Source organism: Nematolebias whitei, chromosome 1 (genome assembly GCF_014905685.2).
Source record: "Nematolebias whitei isolate Nwh7 chromosome 1, NemWhi1, whole genome shotgun sequence".
Taxonomy (NCBI): Eukaryota; Metazoa; Chordata; class Actinopteri; order Cyprinodontiformes; family Rivulidae; genus Nematolebias; species Nematolebias whitei.
In genome coordinates, this window is record NC_056498.1 from 23,343,186 (window position 1) to 23,366,767 (window position 23,582).

At 38.7% G+C, this 23,582-nt stretch overlaps 1 protein-coding gene across 1 annotated transcript in view; it reads right to left on the minus strand.

The window, feature by feature from the left end:
* Positions 1-4,944: 4,944 nt before the first annotated feature.
* The window catches only part of mmp14a (matrix metallopeptidase 14a (membrane-inserted)), a 22,409-nt gene continuing 3,771 nt past the window's right edge, over positions 4,945-23,582 (minus strand). Inside the window, exons 2-10 of the mRNA XM_037675844.1 lie at positions 9,727-9,875; positions 9,485-9,607; positions 8,963-9,270; positions 8,715-8,876; positions 8,381-8,520; positions 8,018-8,156; positions 7,751-7,901; positions 6,182-6,297; positions 4,945-5,756 (exon numbers count right to left, since the gene is read on the minus strand). Coding sequence (XP_037531772.1) covers positions 5,449-5,756; positions 6,182-6,297; positions 7,751-7,901; positions 8,018-8,156; positions 8,381-8,520; positions 8,715-8,876; positions 8,963-9,270; positions 9,485-9,607; positions 9,727-9,875 — 1,596 coding nt within the window. The 3' untranslated portion in view covers positions 4,945-5,448. The remainder of the gene's footprint in view (positions 5,757-6,181; positions 6,298-7,750; positions 7,902-8,017; positions 8,157-8,380; positions 8,521-8,714; positions 8,877-8,962; positions 9,271-9,484; positions 9,608-9,726; positions 9,876-23,582) is intronic.

Genomic DNA, 23,582 nt, shown 5'->3' on the forward strand with positions numbered 1-23,582 from the left:
TAAGTCGGACTTGTTCCCGGTGAGAGTTGGACTCTGCCAAGGTTGTCCTTTGTCACGATTCTGTTCATAACTTTTATGGACAGAATTTCTAGGTGCAGCCAAGGTGTTGAGGGGATCTGTTTTGGTGGCCTTAGGATTGCGTCTCTGCTTTTTGCAGATGTTGTGGTCCTATTGGCTTCATCAGATTGTGATCTACAGCTTTCGCTGGAGCGGTTCGCAGCCGAGCGTGACGCGGCCGGGATGAAGATCAGTTCCTCCAAATCCGAGGCCATGGTCTTGAGCCAGAAAAGGGTAGAGTGCCCACTCCGGGTCAGGGAGGAAGTCCTACCCCAAGTGGAGGAGTTCAAGTATCTTGGGGTCTTGTTCATGAATGAGGGAAAAATGGAACGTGAGATCGATAGGCGGATAGGTGCAGCATCTGCAGTGAAGCAGGTGCTGTACAGGTCTGTCGTGGTGAAGAGAGAGCTGAGTCAAAAGGCAAAGCTCTCAATTTACTGATTGATCTATGTTCCTACCCTCATCTATGGTCATGAGCTTTGAGTTGTGACTGAAAGAACGAGATTTCGGATACAAGCAGCCGAAATGAGTTTTCTCCGCAGGGTGTCTGGGCTCTCCCTTTAGAGATAGGGTGAGAAGCTCGATCATCCGGGAGGGACTCAGAGTAGAGCCACTGCTTCTCCATGTTGAAAGGAGCCAGTTGAGGTGGCTTGGGCATCTGTTTAGGATGCCTCCTGGACGCCTAGGATGCCTCCTGGACGCCTCCCTGGTAAGGTGTTCCGGCCTCATCCCACCGGGAAGAGGCCCAGAGGAAGACCCAGGACACGCTGGAGGGACTATGTTTCTCGGCTGGCCTGGGAACGCCTCGGGATTCCCCCGGAGGAGCTGGACCAAGTGGCTGGAGAGAGGGAAATCTGGGCCTCCCTACTTAGGCTGCTACCCCCGCGACCCGACCCCGGATAAGCGGAAGAAAATGGATGGATGGATGGATGTTTTTTCTGCATATTTATGACCTAATTTTTGATGGAGAGCTAACAAGTTCATTCATTCTGACATGAAAAATATTAAACATTACCATTTGCAGTCACTAGAGGGCCGTTGAGCTTTATGGCAAGCCAAGTGTCTCATTAATAGGTAAAATTGGCTATTAATGAGACACTTGGCTTGCCATAGCGGCCACCTTCGTCTCTCTCCAGAACTCCTGGAGCGTACGTCAAATCAGCTTAATTTCACCGTGCCGCCCAGGTGAAATGCAGCTCATTTGACCGTTAAAGTGCATTTATTAAGGAAAAGTTCAACTGAGACACACCTTTGCCATGATGTTGAGCAAACAAATAATTGTTTTTAAGTGTTAATCTTGTTAAATTCTTGTTAAAGTCCTCACATGCCCACTCCCGCAGTCGCCATTTTGGCAGCCAATCGATTTTTGGCACAACACCGGCCCACGTTTCCGGGTAGCAGTAACGCATAACAAACGCGACGCGTCGCACAACAGATGCGACTTATACGGCAAAGCGACTTATTTATGTTTTTTCCACTTTATTAGACATTTTTGGGCTGATGTAACTCATACTGCGGTGCGACTTGTACGGCGAAAACTACGGTAAATAGTTTTTTAAGTGTACACATTTCAAACTACACATGTAGTAAAATGTCTCTCAAACAAATGATCAAACACATGTGCATGAATCTAGCACACACCCAGGTCAGTGACGGAGACGCGAGGACGGTGGTTCCACAGTCTGGGTGCAGTAACTGGAAAGGTCCAATCACTCCAACGTTTGGGCCTTGGGACATACAGTAAAGATGTATTAGTTGACTTTAAGGTAAGCTACTAAATCATATAAATAAGGTGGGAAAAGACCAGTAAGAGCTTTAAAATTAAGTAATAACGTTTAAAATCAATTCTGAAACAGACTGGAAGCCTGAATAAAACAGGTGATGTGCTCACATCTGTGTGTTAGTTAAAATCAGTTTTGTGCACGTTGATGGCGTCTGATGGGAAGATTGGGAGACTCCAACATGCAGGTAGAGCTGACAAAAGCACGAACAGCCTTTTCTCGGGTTACTGGAAACAACATATTTCTGACTTAGCACACAGCTCATAACCTCTATCCTGAAACAGTCGTTCAAACGAGAAAGTTTGACAAATTGTTCATGCATTTCTGAATCTTGTGGTGCTTCTTCAAACCTTGTATGCTTTTCAGAATATTTTTGAGCAACATTGCTGCTTCACCATGCAGTTTCTTGTTAACAGGATTTTTCTTTGATGTAAGTTCAAAAACAAATTCAGCTCTTTATTCTTTATCAGTTGATATGACAAAGACCACGTTGTTTTGCACTGAGTTAAATTGTGTGTGCATATTCAAATACCGCTGAAGAACTGAAAAGTGTTTTGTTGAATTTTAACCTATGTTGTAAGAGAAAAAAAAGTAGACAGGAGAAAGAAGTCTCATTCCATTTTATTGATAAAATCATCAGTATAAATATAATTACCGTTATCATTGTTATTGAAGAAATCTTCTGTTCTGACATGAAGAAAGAGCACCATCTGTGCCAAGATTCCCAAATAATCTGAATTCTGAGGCAGCATGTCCATGATCTCTGGTTGTTTCGCAGTTAAAAATCACATTAATCTAATCAGATTAACAACGTGTTGATATGAATGTAAACTGATTTATTTCCATTATTGTCATGTTATGCCTCTGTCCAGCAGGACTCCAAATGACAACATACAAAAGTAAAAAAAAAAGTTTTACCATAACTTTTTCATACAACAATAATAACAATAGTCATACTTATATTAACAATTTACCCATGAAAGGGTAATAATTAAAAATTGCACCATATTGTTGAAAACCGTACAAAAGCAATTAGCTCTGCTCATGTTAAACAATAATGCAGTAGAGTCTCATTTTCCATCTGACTGCTTGCACTGATATTTGTTTTTTTAGAGACTGAATATTGGTTAAAAAAATAAAAAAATATCATTAAAAAGGATTCATGAATTAGAAGGAATAATTTTTTGCTTCTTTTTGGTTTTAGATCTCTTCTTTGGCAGCACAATCAGAAAGAATTAATTTTAGCGACTCCATAAAGTTCAGCTAACTGATAGCTAACAGATAAACAAATAGCACACAGCTAAAAGATAGCAAATAGCTTGTAGATAGCTAACAGATAGCTAAGACATAGAGAACAGATAAAAGACAATTGGATAGCTAACAAATAGCTATAGCAGCTATTTAACAGATAGCTAACACATAACAGATAGCAGATAGCTAACAGATAGCTAACAAGTAGCACATTGCTAACAGACCTTTTAACAGTGCCCAAATTATGCGCATGTGTAAAATATGGCACCATGTGCCTCTACTTCTGGTATTCAAGATCAGCTTTCAGATTTAGTCATTGGGTCCTTTATACCTGTTTTTTTTATTATTTACTTTTATATACAAACATATTCATAACTTAATTATTTTACATTAGTGAAATGTCCTTAACGAGCAATTATGCAGAGTGTGGGGATGACTGCACAGCACAGCTGAAACACAAGTAGATATAAATATCGTTCAGACAGTTTTTCAATAAACCAGAAGTAATCATGAATATATTTAGACCACAATGCATCGCCAGATACAATGAGCATGTGTAAGATTAACTGTAAAAAGGTCAGTAGCAGATAGCTAGCTAAAATAAAAATAATAATATGCATCAATATGTGTTACAACTGTTCATAAGTGATGTGCCAATCAAGCCAGCATTTACAGAAAATAAAAAAATACAGTTTTTATAGTCTTACCAAAGTACCAAAAACAAGACCTATTTCAGTACCTTTCTTATTACGACCAATTTTTTTTTAAAGAAACTAAAAATCAAAATGATCTTTTGAAGTGGGGTTCTCCTAAAATACCTATTACTTCAGCTTATCAGATAGATGAGTTAAACACTAAAGTGAACTGATGACATCTTAAAACTGCTCCATTTTCAAATAATATGTAGCAGTTAAAATAAAAAAAAATTTTTTTTTAAACCTTTACCTCATTCTCAATATCACATTATACAAAAACGTTAACAGTTAACACTCCTGGCTGCAACAAAAGAGCTACAGCTAGCTGCTGCCGCCACTATTAGTGGTTTCTAAGAATTATCCAGTTGTATGTAAACAACTGTGTAATATAAAACTAATGGTCAGTCAAAGATTTATTAATTAGTATTTGTATAAGATACTTTTGAGACTGGAGTTGTTTTAAGACGACAGTTTTGGTTCTGGCTTCACTTTGACTAGACGTTAGCTCATTAATTGTTGCTGTCTCAAAAACAACTCCAGATTAAAACATTTTGCAGAACATATGCAAATATAGCTTATAAATCTTTACATCACTATCCATTTCAAGTGACACTGGGTTTTTATTTTAACATCCCTTCGTAAAGTGCCACAAGCGTCACTAGAAGTGCTAAAGCTAGCTAGCTGCTGCTATTTTAACTTGTAAAAAAACATAGTATGCTAAATAAACACCTAAGTAATGTAACATTGAGAGTAATGTAAAGGTTAAAAAACATAATAATAAGCGTTTGGAATGACCAATTTGAAATTTTACATATTTAAGACAACAATAACCCACTTTGAGATTAGCTTGTTAGCTTAGCTCGTCAATCCCAACAGAATTAAACTGTTTTTCTAATTTGAAGTAAGATAAAATTGTTATAAACCTTTCTACAGAATCGTGCTTCGAACAATTTAAATTGTTGCTTTAAATAAAAATTAGGACCACTTTATTTTTTATTTTGTTTAAGATCCACTGGCTACTTAGGCTACTACCGGTACTTTTGTATGCATACACTTTGTGTTGATTTTATACCGAGGTCGGATTTCTGAGGTCTTTTTTAAAAAGTACGGTAGAATAAAATATTTAAATCAACAAATATAAAAACAAAAGTGCTAAACCAAGAAAACAAAGAAGAATACCACTGTTAAAAAGTACCCAATGACTGTCAAACAGAGCAACAAAGATGAATAATATGGTAAAAGTTAAACTGAAAACATGTTTTAAATGAGCGATGATCAGACAGCAGTTCAGTTGGAGTCGTCCAGTCAAATAAAAACAACGTGATGTACTTTTGATTATTTTAAAGGCAGGAGGAAGTTTGTTGATGAGTCTGGGTATGTTCTTGATTTCTGCACATAAACAGCACATGTAAAATGTTGACATATACAAATATATTTTTCCTGATTTCAGTTTCATGGGAATTATTTTTCCTTTCGTAGCACTTACAAACCACCAAACATAATGTCCCCTTTTTATTTCTTCCTCACAGTTGCTCATTGAACTTTCTGTTCTTCTGTTTTACGGTCTTATTCAATCGTTGTCCACTTCTCATTCCCTCCATCTCCTCCTTCTTTCTCTCTGTTTCTCTTCCGCAGTCTTTCAGTCACCTGTTGGTCTGTCTACTCTACACCTTATCCAGCAGTGATCTCTGACAGTAGAGGAGGCGCCGAGGCGTGCCATACTTCCTGAAGAACAAAAGTGCTCCCAGAGTGACCAACACCAGCACCAGCAGAAGGACTGGAATCACCACGCCTGCCACCCATGAGCCTCCGTCCGATTCTTCAATGATGATCACCGTCCGACCCTTCTTGGGCTCCTCGCTTTCACAGCCCATCCAGTCACGGAGCACTGACTTGGGGTAGCCGGACTCCACCTTCATGTGCTGGTTGTTGAACTTCCAGTACTTATTGGCCTTGTAGAAGTAAGTGTAAGCTGGAGGAGGGGGGGAGATGAAGAGAAGCAGTTTTAATTCATGTTTTGGACAATAAAATGTCCAAAATGATCATAAATACCTACCACAGATTCTAAATGTTCAGTACAAACACTAACTTTAGAAATAAATGTAAACAAACTGTTTCTTTTTTGGTGATTTGTTGTATTTCTATTTATTAAAGACACACTTAAGTCAAGGGTTCTTTAGTCATTCGCATCACATGTGGTACATGTGGTGGAACAAAACTGTGTACACATGGTCCCAAATTACATCCAACAAAAGTATAAATAGTAAATTAATACAGTAGTAAGATCTAAGATATGAATTAAGAAATACGCTAAACTAAGAATACGTTAAACACTAATAGTACTTTGTACAAAAAACAATACGCCAAACTAAAACTTTATATAAAAGAAAAACCTACATCCATCTTCGCTCATGAAGGCAGCTTTAATATTGTCTGGTGCTCCGCTCCACTTGCTGATGGGCTTCGGACTGTCGCTGTGCACTCTGCGAGTCTGATCGTTAAAGCGGTAATATCTGTATGCGACACAAATAAATAAATATTAATAACGTGAAATACATTTCTTAAACAAGCGGTACTTGGTCACTGAGGGATTTGATGTATGTTTTCTGGACTGCAATTGAACAGGGAATGCAAGTGAACCTAATGGTTTTGGTGCAAGATGTTAAAGTGGGGAGGAGTTATAATGTGTATACATTTTTATTGTATTTATTTATTTTTGCTTGTCCCAGGCAGCCCAGATTAACAGATCCTGGCGAGTGGAGGAAGCAATTTTATCCATGACCAGGCGCAATGACAGAGCCAGGGGGTGGTCCACCATAGATTAATCTTTGGCCACCCCAGTCATTTGAGGAAACTATACTTTTAAACAATGTAAAAACTAGAAAGCACAGTTTCCTCAAATGGTAGGGGTAGCCGATTTACAAATATATATGGCGGTGTTCATCTTGGATCTTGACTCGGCAACCTAATTTTTGATAATGACCTTTTGTACATGCAACGGCACACCAAAGTGGACGTCAACGCGTTGCTTATTTTTCAAGTTATCCAGCCCACAAGTTTAATATATATGCATATATGGTGGCAGCCATACCTCGCTCAGATAATATAGCCCTCTGACAAATTATTTTAGCAATTATGTAGATTCTTAGATAAATAGTTAGTTGTTTAATTTACTGTACTATATTATTTGCAAACTCTCAAATAGTATTATTACCAAAATTTTAAGTTTATGATGGTTGATATGATAATTTGTTTTAGAATATGTTGACCTTAGGAGGTAGGATTGTAGATATTTGTATATGTTTATATGTATCATTGTAATTTGAGATTGTCATTTGTTGTTCTATTTGTGTTCTTTTGTTCTGTATGTTCAGTAGTTCAATAAAGTTAAAAAAATATATATATATATATGGTGGCAGCCATTTTGAATTTTGACGTAGCAACAAAATTTTTGAAAACAATCTTTCTTACACCTAGATTTAGCCTCACATCAAAATGGAAATGGTTATCATGCTCACAACATGCACAGACGGACGAAGTGTATTTCCAATTCCCCCTTTTCGCCCCACGACAAGGGACAAATATGAAAGTTTTTGTGAATTTTTAAGCAAATCCCATGTTCAGGATACAAATTGTTATTGTTATAGAACATTTTAAAGGATTTATTTAAAGAGTCTAATGACATCTATTCTTTTAAATATACAGTGCAACAACGTGAAATCACTCTCTAAGTCAGTTAATGTAGTGAGTAGACCAAGCAAAGACGGCTAGTATAAGAGGAGGCTAGTTAATTTAGAGCTTGTTGACCCGTTTGGTCTACTAAAGAAAACTTTTAGTACAATGTTGCAAACAGCAGGACGGACCAATAATGGAGTCAAAATTGATTTTTCTAAGAAGATTAAATTACAAAGATTAATTTTTACGCAATTTATACATGTACAAACTGTAAAAAGAGCATGGACTTACTCAGTTCCTCTGAAAAAGTATGTCTGTCCTGTTGGAGTGTAGAAAAGAGCAGCGTCGATCCTGTCTTTGGGTAGACCAGTACCCAGGTCTCTCAGGCTCTTTGGAGAATCCTTCTCCATGGTGGACTCACTGAAAACCCAGTATCTGTCGCCTGGACATGACCATCGAGAGAGGAGATTGAAAACACAGACACAGGAAATGGTAAAAAAAAGCAGTAATATATTCAACCCAAATCTGCTTTGTACCCTAATCCCAGGGGGAACCTACCCTTGAAGAAGACAAACTTCCCATCTTCCCTCTCGTAGGCAGCATTGATGTTTGAAGGGAGGCCTTTCCAGGACTGACCAGTAACTCTGGGGTAACCAGGCAACACCTTGTTGTTGCGAATACGCCAAAACCACTCGTCCTGCAAACACAAGCGTATTCAACTTTATTCATGAACAACATGCAAATTAACTAAACAGATTACTGAACTGAATGCAGACTATTTTTGGTAATTTATACAAGTTGAATAATGATTAAAATCTCATAAGAACAAGAGATAATCAAATCTGTTTTTGGAAGGCTTTGAATTCAGACAATAATTTATACTCATGGCTTTAGGAACATATAGTTATTTCTTTTCGGCACCTTAAAAACAAACTTTTCCCCCCTGAGGATGGCGATGGTGTCAAAGTGTCCCTCACAAATGTCGGGTCCGTCGTCTGGTTTGTCGGGCTTGGATGGTTTGGTGGGACGAGGAGGAGGAGGAAGTACTCCAGACTTTGTTCCTGTTGTGGAAGACAGAGAAGTGCACCTTCTTGTGTCTTATTGCTTCATAATCTGTAGAGTGCAATCTTTATTTGAACGTGCAAATATGTCATTTTTATCTCTCACGTTCTCAAGTTTTATTATATCTTATTTATTATTTAATAATTTACATTCTAACTAGTAGGTTTCCCATTTCCCTTATGAAACTACCAACCATAAATGGACTGGATGCCTCTGCGGTCATCGTCTGGAAGCTGGAAGTTTTCTGTATCAAACCACTGGTAGAAAGGGGCCATGATGGCAGAAGGGTCGTCAGAATGTTCCAGACCCAGAGCATGACCCAACTCATGGACCGCTACCAGGAAAACGTCATTTCCTTCAGAGAGAAGGGGAAAAAAGTGAGAAACGAAGGGTAAATTTAACCTGCTGATAACATGGCATTCTTATTTCGCCGTATCTCACCTCCTTGATCCACGTTCCCGGTGGTCCAAGGTTCAGCAAGGTCAAAGTGCGTGTCTCCTCCAATGCCATGACCAGGAAAGTAAGCATGAGCCAGAAAGCCACCCTCACCATCAAATGGTGTGCTGTCCCCGTGAAAACCTTCTGAGAAGGACAGCATGATGTCTGCGTACTTGTCAACTTTGCCTCTGATCTGACTGAAGGGGATTTCTCGAAACGTCAATGGGATGGCACTCTCCCACACTCGGAAGGCTTTTCGGATGGCGTCAAACGTCGCTCGTTCACCCACTTTGGGCGTGTAGTTCTCTATGCTGTGGTGGAGAACAAAGAGGAACTTAAGGTTTGTTTTTATGTGCCTTTTAAAACTAAACATCAAACTGAAAATCGGTATGTGGCAATATTCCCCGATTTTGAACTAGACAGAGGAAATTGTCAGCAGAAGCCTTAAATTCTGTAAAAGCACGTGCTTGCACAACAGCAGAGAGGAAAACTGATAAAAGGATACTGCTCAGTGTGTATTCTGACCTGAAGGTCACCTCAGACTTGTCCCACTTCAGACCTTGCCTAGCGTATCTCTTCCTCCTCAAATTGGTTTTCAGTTCTGGACCAAACTTATCTGGAACGCCACACCGTGGCCGCTTCATTGCCCTGATACCAACAGAATTCAGTTTTTTGTAAATATCTGCAAACTGCTCAGATTCAACAATGAGATACAACCATTTTCAAGCAGGTGCATGTGAGTGATTCAATACGTCATTGGGACTCACTCTAATGTGTTGGTATCTATGGAGCCGGTGACGGTCAGTCCATAAAGCCTCTGCATGGCTGATATCGCTGCTTCAATGGACTTGGGTGAGCGGAGGGCCTGGGCTCTTACATCACCTGGAGGCAAGTAGCCATACTGCTGAAGCCATGCCTACATAAAACAGATATGAGTGAAAATAAAAAAAATGGTAAATGGTTCACACTTTAGGGTTACAGCGGTTTAGTATACTTGCCAAAGGACACTTTGGCACTCTACAGTGGTTGGGGATCAAACCCTTTGATAGAGGATAACCTCCTCTACCCAATGGGCTAAACCACCCCCTAAACAAAGTAATTAACAAACCTTGAGTGTAATTTTCTTACAATGGTGAGAACCTTGTTGATCAAATAGATTTTTTGTTGACAGCACTGGTACTTTGGTGTGATAATTCTGTTGATTTGCAATTGTGACCATAAAATGGTATTACTGTGCTAAGACATTTTGGATGCAAACGCTGTTTGTCTATGACAGCTGGAGACGGACACCAGCTCCCTGTGACCCTAAATCCAGGAACAAGCAAAAAAATGGATGGATGGACTCTTAAAAAATAATATTCTCAATTTTCTGCTGATTTTTTACCCATAAGCTGCTATTTTCATACCCATCTGCTCGCAACAGACTCATGTTCAGGCTGCTGTTTAATAAACATATATTATTATTGTTTAGCGCATATCTTAGATCCTATACTGTTTCTTTTTTATAGTTTATATTTTTGATATTTTTGGGTGTAACTGGGACCTTGAGTACCCAATTTCGTTCCACCTCATGTACCACATGTGATACAAATGACAATAAACAACCTTGAACCTTGAATAAGTTAATGGTTTTATACTGATGTATCAATCCAAACATGACTTTTTTTTAACAGCAACATCAAGTCATTTGGGGAACATTTAAAAAACTGCAAATTTTATTTATTAAACACATATATTGTGATTTTTGAATTGCAGAAATATGATTTCTGGCCTTCAAAGCAAAGAAAACAAATGATAAAATGTAAAACGAGACGTAAAACACTTCCAAGCAGGATGTAATTTGTATATTTCTTTTAAAAAGTAAAAATAATACTGTTGCACAGGGCTACTTTGGTCTTGATATATTTGGTTCTGTTTTTATATGTTGTGCTTACCAAAAGAACACAACTAAAGCAAAGAGGAACTCTTAAAAAAAAAAAAACACTTGTATAATCACGCCATTGCAATTTTTGTTTCTGTTTTCCTTTTCTTTTCGAGTTTTCAGTAACGCTCTGCTTTGTGTTAGTTGTGGGCGGCAGGAAAAAGACAGACAAAAACACCCAAAAATCCTCTTAGTTGGCAAAATGAAGGGATTGGCCACTTGTATGAACGAACGCATGTTTGTTTGCTCGTAGACGATTTTCAGTCTGTCTAGACCTGCTTCTCTGAGCTCATCTGTATCCCACAAACTTCATGGTAATCCACGGAGACAACGGTTGCACATGTGTGTGTGTGTGTGTGTGTCAAGCTGACTTGTTAACGTTTCCCTCCAGTAGCCAACATAAACTAAACTCAGCTTGCTACATTTATGTTTCTTTTAATTTTCCTGTGACTGTCAATTTCCCATTTACGAACTTATAAAAGCAAAACTATCTCATGCTGAACTCATTAAAGTAAACTTTGTTGTGGCATCGTATGGTTGGTGCTCGGCAGAGGAACAAAAGACAAATAAAACACAATCTCCAAACCCTGATGTCATTTTAGACACAATGACCCAAATCTCTGTGTAGTTAATTGTAGCCAAAGACAATTGGCAACTTCAACGGTGGAAAAAGTAACAATTTCGGCAACATTTAAGATCTTCAAAGCTTGACCTTCCATGCTGCTACTGTATCTATGTCTGTTGCCGTCTGTCGACTCCTCAGCTGAAATCACCACTATTTATCATTTTCACACATGAAAGCGAGCCTTCTTTTTCCTATTATACACTGCTGGTGGTCTAATATTGGACTGACATACTGTTAAAGGAAAGTAGATTTGAGGTTATTGGAAAACGTACTCAAAAGTACGACTCCGAAGTAAGCTACGAGACAATTAGATTAGCATAAAAACAGACAATGAACCAAACTGCTAGCATATTTTTTCCTAAAGTTTCTTATTTGTTAAAATTTCAAATGATCACATTACGTACTGTTTTAATTTATCTACACATCCTAAAAAAGAAGGACGAGGTTTATGGGAGGTTGACGTTGCTCATTTTTAGCAGCAACTTAGCAGCAACAGGTATGCTGCAGAAAGAAAAGCTTTGCAGAGAGTGGTGAAGGCTGCACAGAAGTCTGTTGGAGTCAGTTTCCCCACCATCACAGACATCTACACCTCCAGATGCAGGAAGAGGGCCACCTGCATCATGAAGGACCCCACTCACCCAGCACACACACTCTTTGCCCCGCTCCCCTCAGGCAGGAGGTTATGGAGCATTAAGTGTAGAACCACTAGACTGAGGAACAGCTTCTACCCTGAGGCTGTTAGACTCATGAATCTATAATTAGAAAAATCACTGTAATAAAAAAAAGAAAATCACTGTAATACCACTTTAATATATGATATATGACTTATCTGCGCTGCTGATCTCATGCTGCTGATTATATCTTGCTGCTGTATTCATTCATACCCATACTCATTACAGACTCATGTTCGTGCTGCTGTTTAATATACCGTATTATTTTACATTATTAGTTTTTAGTGTATATCATAGATCTTTTAGCACATTGTTTAGCATTAGTGTATATCTTAGATCCTTGTATACTGTTTCTTTTTATACTTTATATTTTCTTTTTATACTATTTTTGGTTGTAACTGGGACCCTGAGTACACCGTTTCGTTCCACCTCATGTCCCACATGTGAATGACAATAAAGAACCTTGAACTTAACTGTTAGCGCTCTATAAAAGCCAAGCTAGCTGTTTCAATATGTGCAGCTAGATAACTAAAAAGCTGTTTTTTTTTGTTGTTTTTTTTGAGCAGCAAAGGAGCTATTTGAATTTAAAATGTGTTCTTGATTTTTCGTTTGCTCCCACAGAGTTAACGCACGTTTACTTCTTCTCAAATTGGTAGAATTATCCAGAAATTCCTTTGTTAGCATAATCTAAAGCTCAGATATCGCGCTCGTTCCACCGTCTGTGCTGGTTTTCTCTCCAGACCTGCCTCCAAAAACAAGGGCAAAGCACAGGGAGGGATGGAAAATTTAAAAAAAAATTTAAAAAAAAATGTAAAAAACGAGCCCGACTACCAAGCCATACAAACCTGAACACACATGACCTCTGTTGGTCACGTGGTGGGCAGCGAGGCCAGAGAACAAGGGTCATTTATGACAAGCCGTAGAGAAGCACTCTATTCCTCTTCTTTCTACATGTTTCTAATGAGTTTAACAAGTTCTTCAGGGCTTTTCAGGACCATTCAAGCATCCAGTTAATCTGCTTCACTCACTGACTCTCTCATAAGTATACTTTCTGTGCCTCTGAGGCTGACTGCTGCTAGTGTGTCCTGTGGCTCCACTGTGGTGACGTGTCTGCTTCTATAAAAACACTCCCCCCGTGCCGTAAAGACCTCCACTTCTCTTTAGTAGTCCCAAACTGCTCCACACACCGCCGCCACCATCTCCGGTCAGCCCTGAAGGTATCCCAGCATGCACCCCTCCTCCCTGGAACTTCCAGCAGCCTCCATCAAAGCCTCTATTTATTGAGACTTGTACATGGCTGCCATTGTTGGCCGGTTAGCTTACGACACAACCATGTGTGGTCAAAGGGCTGACTGCTGCTTGGGTAAACACAACCCTTGGTTTTACAGTGACGAGTGGTCTAAAGTATACTAAGACATTGGATGTACATTTGATAAAGGAGGTTATTTTGGTTGAACTGTGTGATTTGTGAATCTGTTAACCTTGTCATGACCTTACTTTAGGATAATTAGTTTCAATAAAAAGCTCAGTGTTGCTTCAAAGTCTGTTTTGAAGACAGATGGGACATTTTAAACGCAAGCAGAAATGCATAATGCAGAGATTTTCTACAGAAAAATACACTGAAAGAATAAAATAACAGATGAGTGCGTGTATGAACATTTAGTTACAGAGATTGGTGTTCACATGGCATTAACAGTTCCCCAGGACTTAAAAAAAATACAAGTTTAACATTTTATTTGTATTTTTTTTTCTGTATTCCAGTGTCGGTCTGAAAGAAGCAGTGGTCTAGTCGACATTTTTGTAGAGGGTATACTGTGCTTAGAAACCAAAGTGCACCGGTTAGTACAATGTAATCGTCAATTTATTTAGATTTTTAAGCATAGTGAACATTTCCATATTTCTTTGACGCTTATATTTGAATAAATGCACAAAAAGCTTTGTATTAAAAACATGTTATAGAATTTATACAACAGTATCAACGCAAAACATGTTCAAGTATTAAGTAGTAAGTACAGAATTATACAATAATTCAATGGACACGCGAATGCAATAAACAAGCGCTGCAGATAGATAGATTGTTACGGAAGCGTTTAACTGCTGTTTAACGTATCAATGACAAGTGCCCAATGATATGCTACATATCACTGGACACTTCTGAGTGGGTATACTGAAATTCTTAAGCATTTTTTAGTGGGTATACTCTGTATACCTGCGTATCGCATAGACTACACCACTGGAAAGACGGACTATAGATGAGGGTCAGGGACGGCAGAGAGTGACCTCAGAGTTACAGAAAAGAACGAGGTAAAAACCTTTTAAAGAGGAGTGGGCAGAGAGGGTTTGGATGATGGTTTTATTTAGGTTTAAGGACTTGAGTCATTTGTTCCTGTCTCTCTGTGCCAATGGAAAAAACTTTTTCTGCTGAATTTCATAATGTCATCATTTCTTGGCAATTCTGACCTAGTTAGGACTCATATAAATACCATAAAATGTATTTTCCACTTTTTTTTTAACTTTTCTAACTGATTGGATAATTCAGTCACTTAAGGTTTTTTTCTGTAAATTGTAAAGTTTTAGTAAATGAATCTTAAACACAATACAGCTGCAGGTTAACCTTTAAAAATGTTTTCTTTGTTTGAAGACAGGGATCTTTGCTCAGAAATACTACATTTGGCCATAAATTGGATGAACGACTTACATCTCTGTTTTATTCTTCTCCTCGACATTTTATGAGAAATGTACATTTACAATAATTGTCAAGTTGGAAAAACATCATTTGGAGGATTACTGTCAGAAAATAAATTTTCAGTATCTAAAAAGTAGTTCCACCTCATTAATCATATTACGGTGCTTGGTAACACAACTCAATTTTATTAAACAGTGACAACTAATTTAACACTTTGTAAGAATTATTATTTTTTATTCCAAGTCTTTCTATTGATATATTTACATAGAAATAATACAAGCATAAACATGAACATAATATCCACCCCGTCACTCTAACAAAATTACTGTAATCGACAACCTAGTATCAATTGTCTTACATACAATCTCATGTTCACACATAGTGCAGGTATCCTTTACTTGTTAAAATTACATGTAGAAAGTAAAATTAAAGCAGATTAACAAATTAAGTGGTAATGGAGCATGATGGGTTTAGAAGAAGAGAGAAAATGGTTCTTATAGGTTTGAATTATATACAGAAAAGTGTCAGTCGTAAAAAAACCCGCCAACATCAGCGACGTCCATTTTTACTATAAACCGTATGAAAGATTTCTATATGGCATATCATTTTTGAGTACAACCTCTTGTTGAGTATCGAATCTTTTCCAACATCAAATGGCGCAGAAGGATTTATTTTAGGGATAAGAGAAATCACTTGTCAGATATTCAGAGGGAGGGAACCAGTAGCACGTGGCTCTACAAATACGAAAAGCAGTAAAGGAGAAAGCTGATCTGCAAATCTTTTAAAGAGTTCGCCCATGAAAGTCCTGGAGATTTTCCAGTTTGCACAGACTTAATTGCGTTAATAAGTTCCTCTACAGAAAATGGTTTGTCTAGATCGGGTGCAGTTTTGCTATCAATCGTGGGGGCGTTTATTTTTCTGAAAAACGAGTCAAATGAAATGTGGTTACGAAGTGATTTACTTTCATACAGCTTTGTGTAAAATCTATGGAAACATGAGTTGACCTCTAAATGAGCTACCGTACTTTTCGGACTATAAGTCGCATCTTTTTGCATAAATTGCAAGTCCTGCAACTTATAGTCCGAAGCGACTAATTTACATTTTTCCCATATTTATAACCCAATTTTTGGTTGAAATCTGACGGTTTCATTCATTCTGACATGGAAATTTTTGAACACTACCATTTTCAGCCACTAGAGGATCCTTGACCATTATAGCAAGCCTAGTGTCTCAGTAATAGTTAAAAGTGGCTATTAATGTGACATTTGGTTTGCCATAGAAAGTCACTTTCGTCTCGCTCCGGAACTAAAGAGCTTCATTTTGCCGCACCGCCCAGGCGAAATGCAGCTTATTCGACCGTTAAAGTGCATTTATAAGGAAAAGTTCAACTGAGACACACCTTTGCTATAATGTCGAGCAAACAAATAAATGTTTGTAGGTGGTTATCTTATTAAATTTCTAAGAAATGTACAGCGAGTCCTCCCTCTGCGTGCTCCAGCAGCCGCAAATCAATTTTTGAAATGAAGCTTTTTTTGACCATTGAAGTGCATTTATTAAAGAAAAGTTCAACTGAGACACAACTTTGCTATAATGTTGAGCAAACAAACAATTGTTTTTAAGTATTAATCTTGTTAATTTCTTATTAAAGTCCTCCTTTGTGTGCTCCCGCGGCCATCATTTGGCAGCCAATCGATTTTTGGCACAACACTGGCCCACGTTTCCAGTTAAGTCAGCAGTGACGCATAATAGATGACACTTATACAGCGAAGTGACTTATTTATGTTTTTTTTTCACTTCATTAGATATATTTGGACTGGTGCGACTTTTATGGCGGAAAGTACGGTATATGCTTAATGCCCACTTTGTCATTTATCTCAGCAATGGTCCTATCCTGACGGAGCTGATGGGCAACGATCTTCCCTGTCTTTTCACCACATTCTACTATAGAGATTATTGATTAGGTTTTCAATATGTGGCGTTGATAACAGGTTGACCCATGTGTGAAGGGTCAGTCATTTGAATAAATCACTGGATGGGGTGACAGCAAGTAGAGCGCTATGTAATTTGAGTTTATCATGTATCTGTTCAAATTTCATATTGTGCTGTTTTTCTTTGTTGTGTGTCACGTATATGATATTATTTATCCTCTCTCAGTTACGCCATCCCTGATTCCCACACTGTTAAGGGAGACATTTCTGGGAGGGAAGGGAGGGAAGTCGATTGTCATCATTGTATGTTCTCATACAATAGTGAAATTAGTTCTCTGCATTTAACCCATCACACCTGGGATACACCCAGGTGGAGCAGTGGGCAGCTATGTAAGCACCTGGTGAGTAATTAGGGATTGGGTGTCTTGCTCAGAGACACCACAACATGTGGGAATGGCTGGGAGTCAAACTGCGACTTTCTGGTCCCAAGTCGGCTGCCCTACCTCGTCCCCATCTCGGCTCTTATCTCTTGGGGTCTGGTTATGTTCAAGAAAGAAAGTTATTTCAGATGAGATAAACTTAATGAAGTCTTCATCTGAAAGAAGTAAAGTTTTAAGATGCCAGGGGTGATAACTGCCAAGGGAAATTTGTACACAGTCATCAACAGGGGGGATCGTCTGACATCATTATACTTTGATTTTAACTCTTCAGTGGCAATTTTAGCCTCTTTTTGGGGGTATTCAAGTACCCCCAAAAATAAAATAAACGTTTTTAAAAGTAATTTTTAACCCGTATTTCAGCATAGCGAGTTATTTGTGCTGCCTACTCCATTGCTTGCTCACTAGCGCCCCCCTCCTTTAGATAGATTTTGAACAGGACCAATACTTTTATTTTTATGAATCATACATTTTGCTACTAAAACACATGAATCTATGACGTATGTAATGTTAGGCTAACTGATCAGTCAGCCAATGAATTTGGTTAAGTTTTGCAACTTTTTAAACATTTGTCATCGGCCGCACTTGAGTAAACTAAAGTCTACTACCCATCTGTATGTAGCACAGTGTCGTTACACGTGACTCTTCACCCTTTAGTTGATGTGTCTCCTTGATGGAGGTATCTTTTATGTCAGGGGGCTTCTTTTAGACCACCTGCAGATCCTAAAGGAAGTTGACAAGAATATTATGCTAACTTTTGAAAACAATCGTATTTACCAGATGAAATGGTAAAACTGTGGGTTCTATCTTTCAGAGCTTTAAATATTTCATTGGTTAAATGAGAAATGTTATAAAGTGATAAACTATATATAAATGTATTCTTGAAACTGTATTCTTAGCAAGCCTTCAATGACCTGTAACACGAAATTGGTCCTGGACCGCATTAGCTCCCTGGGCTGATTCAAAGGCAATCATGTTTTTGTTTTTTCATAATCTAGATTACAGTGGGTGAATTTTAAACTGTTATATTTATGGTCCAAAAAACAACCAATCAAATTGACTATCTGATGCCATAAGTTCTAAAAATTGGTTTGAAATCGACTGAGGAAAAACCGTAAATCGGTCCACCGCGACTTTAAAGTACATTTTAATGTTGCTAAGTACATCTTTTTTTATTTACAAAACCACCATCCATCCATGCATCCATCCATCCATCCTTCCATCCATCCATTCATCCATCTTTACCCGCTTCTTCCTTTCCAGGTTGAAGGGGTTGCTGGTGCCCAGCAGTCACTCTGCGAGAGAGGTGGGGTACACTCTGGACATTTCGCAAATTAATCAGTTTTTACAAAACCTTCAAACGCAAATTTCTGACCTGCAAATTTTATGCTAAGTTTTTAAAAAAATGCACGTTTTATGAAGTGCATGAATAAGTTATTATGGATGTAAAACCTCACGAAGGGGAAAAAGTAACAGAAGGTCATACTGGTTCAACATAATTAAGTGAATGTGTCTGGTTATTTTCCACCTCAGCTGCATTTCCAGTCAAAGTGTCCAAAAAAAACAACCGTTTGTTGTCTGTATTTCCATCTGTCTATTTTCTTTACCCACTTCTCTTCCAAGTCGCTGAGAGCCGGTGTCTATCTCTGGGAGTCACTGAGTGAGAGGCAGGGGACACCCTGGTCAGGGGACACCCTGGTCAGGGGACACAGGCGCATATAAACAACCATTCACTCTTTCACTCACACAGCTAGAGACAATTTAGAGTTACTAAATACACATGGAGAAAATGCAACATGCCACTGAGAGGCGACAGCTCTAACCACTGCTCCACCGTGCACTGCATACTGGACAAAAAGCCTCTGAGGATTAGGCAAATTAATCAGCCAGTTTGTTTTGAAATGTCATTTTGGTGCCCAGTCTTCAACTCCAGTCTTGTTAGGAAGTGTTAGAGCGCCGATGCAGAGATTCATGTCTGCATAAAGTGAGGGAAAGGTTATTTTATCCATTTATACAAAACAAATAATGGAGGACAATTCAAAACTACTTTTTCATGTTGCTTGAAAAGGTGTATGTTGGAGTACAGGGCGTAGTTAGAAACATAAAAAGGAGACAAACCAGAAACAAAAAACTAATGAAGAAGATCAAAGTTCATGCTCAACAATCCAAGTAAAAAAATCCAACAAAGTTCAGTCAGGTCATCTGGACAGTTTACTTTTTTGATGAGATGTTTGTCCTTCATCTGAAGGACTTTGTCAGTTCAAAAAGCCACAACAAACTCCAACAAAGTTCAGTCAGGTTCTCTGGACGGTTTCTTTTTTTGTTGTTGAGACGTTAAGGCCTTCATCCAAAGAACTTCATCAGTGCAACAAACTCAGTCCCACAAGCAGCACATAGTATGAGTGTGACGCTATGTGAGTGTGCTGCTTGTGGGATTGAGTTTGTTGCACTGATGAAGTCCTTTGGATGAAGGCCGAAATGTCTCAACCAAAAAAGAAACCGTCCAGATGACCTGACTGAACTTTGTTGGATAATGAAGAATATATATATTTTATTTATTTATTTATTTATTATTATATAAACAAGTTTATGTTTTAGTAAATATTTTTGTCTTTGAGTATTATCCATGTTTCTTTTGTCCCAGAAGCTAAACAGCTGATTGACCAGTTTCTATAATCAGTTGTGAGCATTGAATTTTCTGTCTAGAGAAGAGAAATCCATTTCTGACTGTGTGCGTGCATCAGCTAAAACAACACGAATCAGTTGGAACATAAAGCACAAAAATCTATTGTAAATGCATCTTTTTTCTCCCTAACCCTAAAGCTGTCTTTGAACATCAATAAAAGTCACGTTAATCAGCTGCTGATGTGACTCCCTGTTATCTCTCTGAGCTGAGAAGGACACAAAATCAGAGTGAAAAAGTCCTGAGAGTTTGGTTTAAAATAAGCAACGAGTCAAAAACCTTCTGATCTGGAGATTAAAGTTTTCTTCTTTAGGAGTGGTCTATTTCCTGCAGTGCAACTCTGCAGTGGAAAGAGTTTTATTATTAAGATCAAGTGTGAATTCTTTCTTTTAATAATGACTAAACTGATGCTGGGTTCAAAGTTCATCTCTTGTGATTTGACTCCAAGATGCAGATGTTGTGGCAGCACATCTGGACAACTCAGGCGAAGCGGAGCACGTGAAACCAAAAGAAGCAGGAACGCAGTGCATTTTGATCCAAACTGTGGGAAAGCGCACGTTAAACTTACCGTTCTACATTCATAAAGCTTCATGGTGCGAGTTATTTTAAATATCCTTTAAGTTGGGATATTTGAGATAGGCCTCACTGGAAGTCCATGAGTTTCCAATTAAAGCAGATCCAGATGATTATTTTCACGTTTCCTAAGCGACAGCGGCTGCCTGTCGAAGCAACACTCAGCAGATCTTGAGCCACGCTCTTCTTTGATGCTACATCATCGGCTACTTGAGTTGTGATAAAAAAGAAACTGAACCCAGATGGGGATGGAACGAGATCTCTGCGATCATGAAACACGTGTTTCCAAATGCTAACGGAAGATCTCCAGATATTTTTTATGTATATTTTTGCTGCCAAATGTGCAGACTTGTTGTTTTCGTTGCTGCCCACTTCCTTTACTCACAAAGTCCAACTAAGCATTTTGCACAAGCTAAGAAAAGTTAGACAAGGCAAAAAAAAGAGTGAATGAAAACAGATGGCGAGAGCGATCTAAAGGGACAGAACCTTTGAAGTAGAGTTCTGTTGAATAGCTCTGAACAATTATTATCTTACCTGTTGTGGATAGTTTTTCAGCTGCTTTAGTTTGGACAAATAAAGTTAAATTCTGACCAGAACGACAAGCTAACGGCTAATTCAAGTGTGGCCACGACCAAAGTGGATTACGACCTTCTTAAAACACTTTGGTTAATTTAATTTAATTTATTTATATAGCGCCAAGTCACAGCAGAAGTCATCTCAGGGCACTGAACAGAAACATTCATATACCGTATTTCTCGGACTATAAGGCGCACTTAAAATCCTTTAATTTTCTCAAAAATTAACAGTGAACCTTATAGTCCAGTGCGCCTTATGTATTAATTCTGGTTGTGCTTACTGAACTCGAACTGATTTTATATGGTACATGGTGCTCAAAAATCTGTCAAAATGTGTTAGTTTCGCTTAAAGTGCCCTCTGGGCAGCACGTTTAATCCCCAAAATGTCCCCCGGGCGCTTTCAATAGCTGCCCACTGCACCACCTGGTGGTGGATGGGTTAAATGCAGAGACTAATTTCGCCATTGTATGGAAACATACAGTGCTGACATTGTGATGACATTATTATTATTATTATTATTATTATTATTATAATCCTGTGTGCCTTATGTATGAAAACAGACCCGTTCATTGATATTGCGCCTTACAGTCCAAAAACTACAGTATAGAAAAAGTAAGTTAACACTAATTATCTGAGGAGCAGACTGCTTTGAGTTTAACTTCATCACAGACTCTCATCTTGAGCAAACATGAAGGCGACAGTGGAAAGGAAACACGCCCTTGTGAGGAAGAAACCTTCAGCAGAACCAGGCTCAGGACAAGCGACCATCTGCTTCGACCAGCTGAGTTTGAGAGGGATAGGAAGGAGGAACAGATACACAATGGCAGGTCAAGAATTGCATGCTAAGATAGAAATAGTATCAAATGAAAACTATTCAATTGTAACAGTTCATTTTAGGAAATGTGGTCCATTTGTCCTCCATTAGTCTAAGCCTATAGCAACAAGCCAACCCTAACTATAGGATTTATCAAAAAGGAAAATATTAAGCCCAGTCTTAAAACTGGACAATGTGTCAGCCTCATGGACAGAAACTGGAAGTTGGTTCCACAAGAGAGGAGCCTGATAACTGAAAGATCTTTCTCCCATTCTGCTTGTGGAAACTCTAGGAACCACAAGTAAACCTGCAGTCTGAGAGTGAAGTGCTCTGTTAGGAAAATATGGGACAATAAGATCTGTAATATAAGATGGAGCTAGGTTGTTGAGGGCTTTGTATATAAGTAAGCTTTTGAATTCTATTCTGAATTTGACAGAGGTTTCACAACAACTTATGCAAATCCATCAAGTATTTGAGTTGAAATATGATCACATTCTTGTAGAAAGAACATTGGAAGTGCTACAGCCATAGCAATAGGTGCCGCTGCTACTATCATTGCTTACAAATAACTATTAAATTCTGCGTAAATGCAAAACTGACATCAAAGTAAAACAGTGTTTTCATGAACCCCTATGAAATGTTTTGGATTTAAGTTTTTTTTTAAAACAGCAGCAATCCACTTAAAGTCTTTCATCTTTAATCTTGTCACTCAGATTACATCAGAATCTCACTGCGTTACAACCGCTGGTGACCGCTTGGCGAGCAACATTCCCAAGGGAGTCTCTAAAATGTCTCGAAACGTTGTCAGACGTTCCAAATTTCCTCACGAGTCGCAGAGGTTTGCAATTTTTCACTTGAATTTTGAACCCGTTCAGACCATTTGTGCAATACATTTGATCTCAAAATAGTCACAATCGTCATGGGCATCTTCAAACATGTCCCAACAGCACTACAGCAGAATTTTGACACCTGGGAGCTCCCCTCTGACGTAAAACATGGCCAGGTCCAAAATATTTAATTGAAAACCTAGTACAATGAGGTGGGTGTAATATGGTTGACTGTGGGCAATGAAATAATGAGGACAGTCTAGAGTACAGAACACAAAAACAAGCTGGTATTTAAAACAGCTCACCGACCGAACTCTACGAACCCGTTCAGTTCTATGGGGAAACCTGGATGTTCTCCGTCTGCCGGACCCAGTTCTGGAGGGCTGTCTGGGAGGGCAGCTGCTGCGGCCATTATTACCATCATGCTGCTGAAGGGATCTGCTAACAAGATCTGCTAACGCTGCTAACAACACCACGCTAACTGAACCATGCCGTTAATAATACCGTGGGGCCAACGGGACCATGTTGCTAAGAGAAACCTCATTGCTAACAGTATCATGCTGCTAACTGTACCATGTTGCTAAAAGAAACCTCATTGCTAACAGTATCATGCTGCTAACAGTATCATGCTATTAACAGCACCACGCCTCTAACCGAACAACGCCGCTAACAGTACCATGGGGCCAACGGGACCATGTTGCTAAGAGAAACCTCACTGCTAACAGTATCATGCTGCTAACAGTATCATGCTACTAACAGTATCATGTTGCTAAAAGTATCATGCTGCTAACAGTATCATGCTGCTAAACGTATCATGCTGCTAACAGTATCATGCTGCTAACAGTATCATGCTGCTAAAAGTATCATGTTGCTAACAGTATCA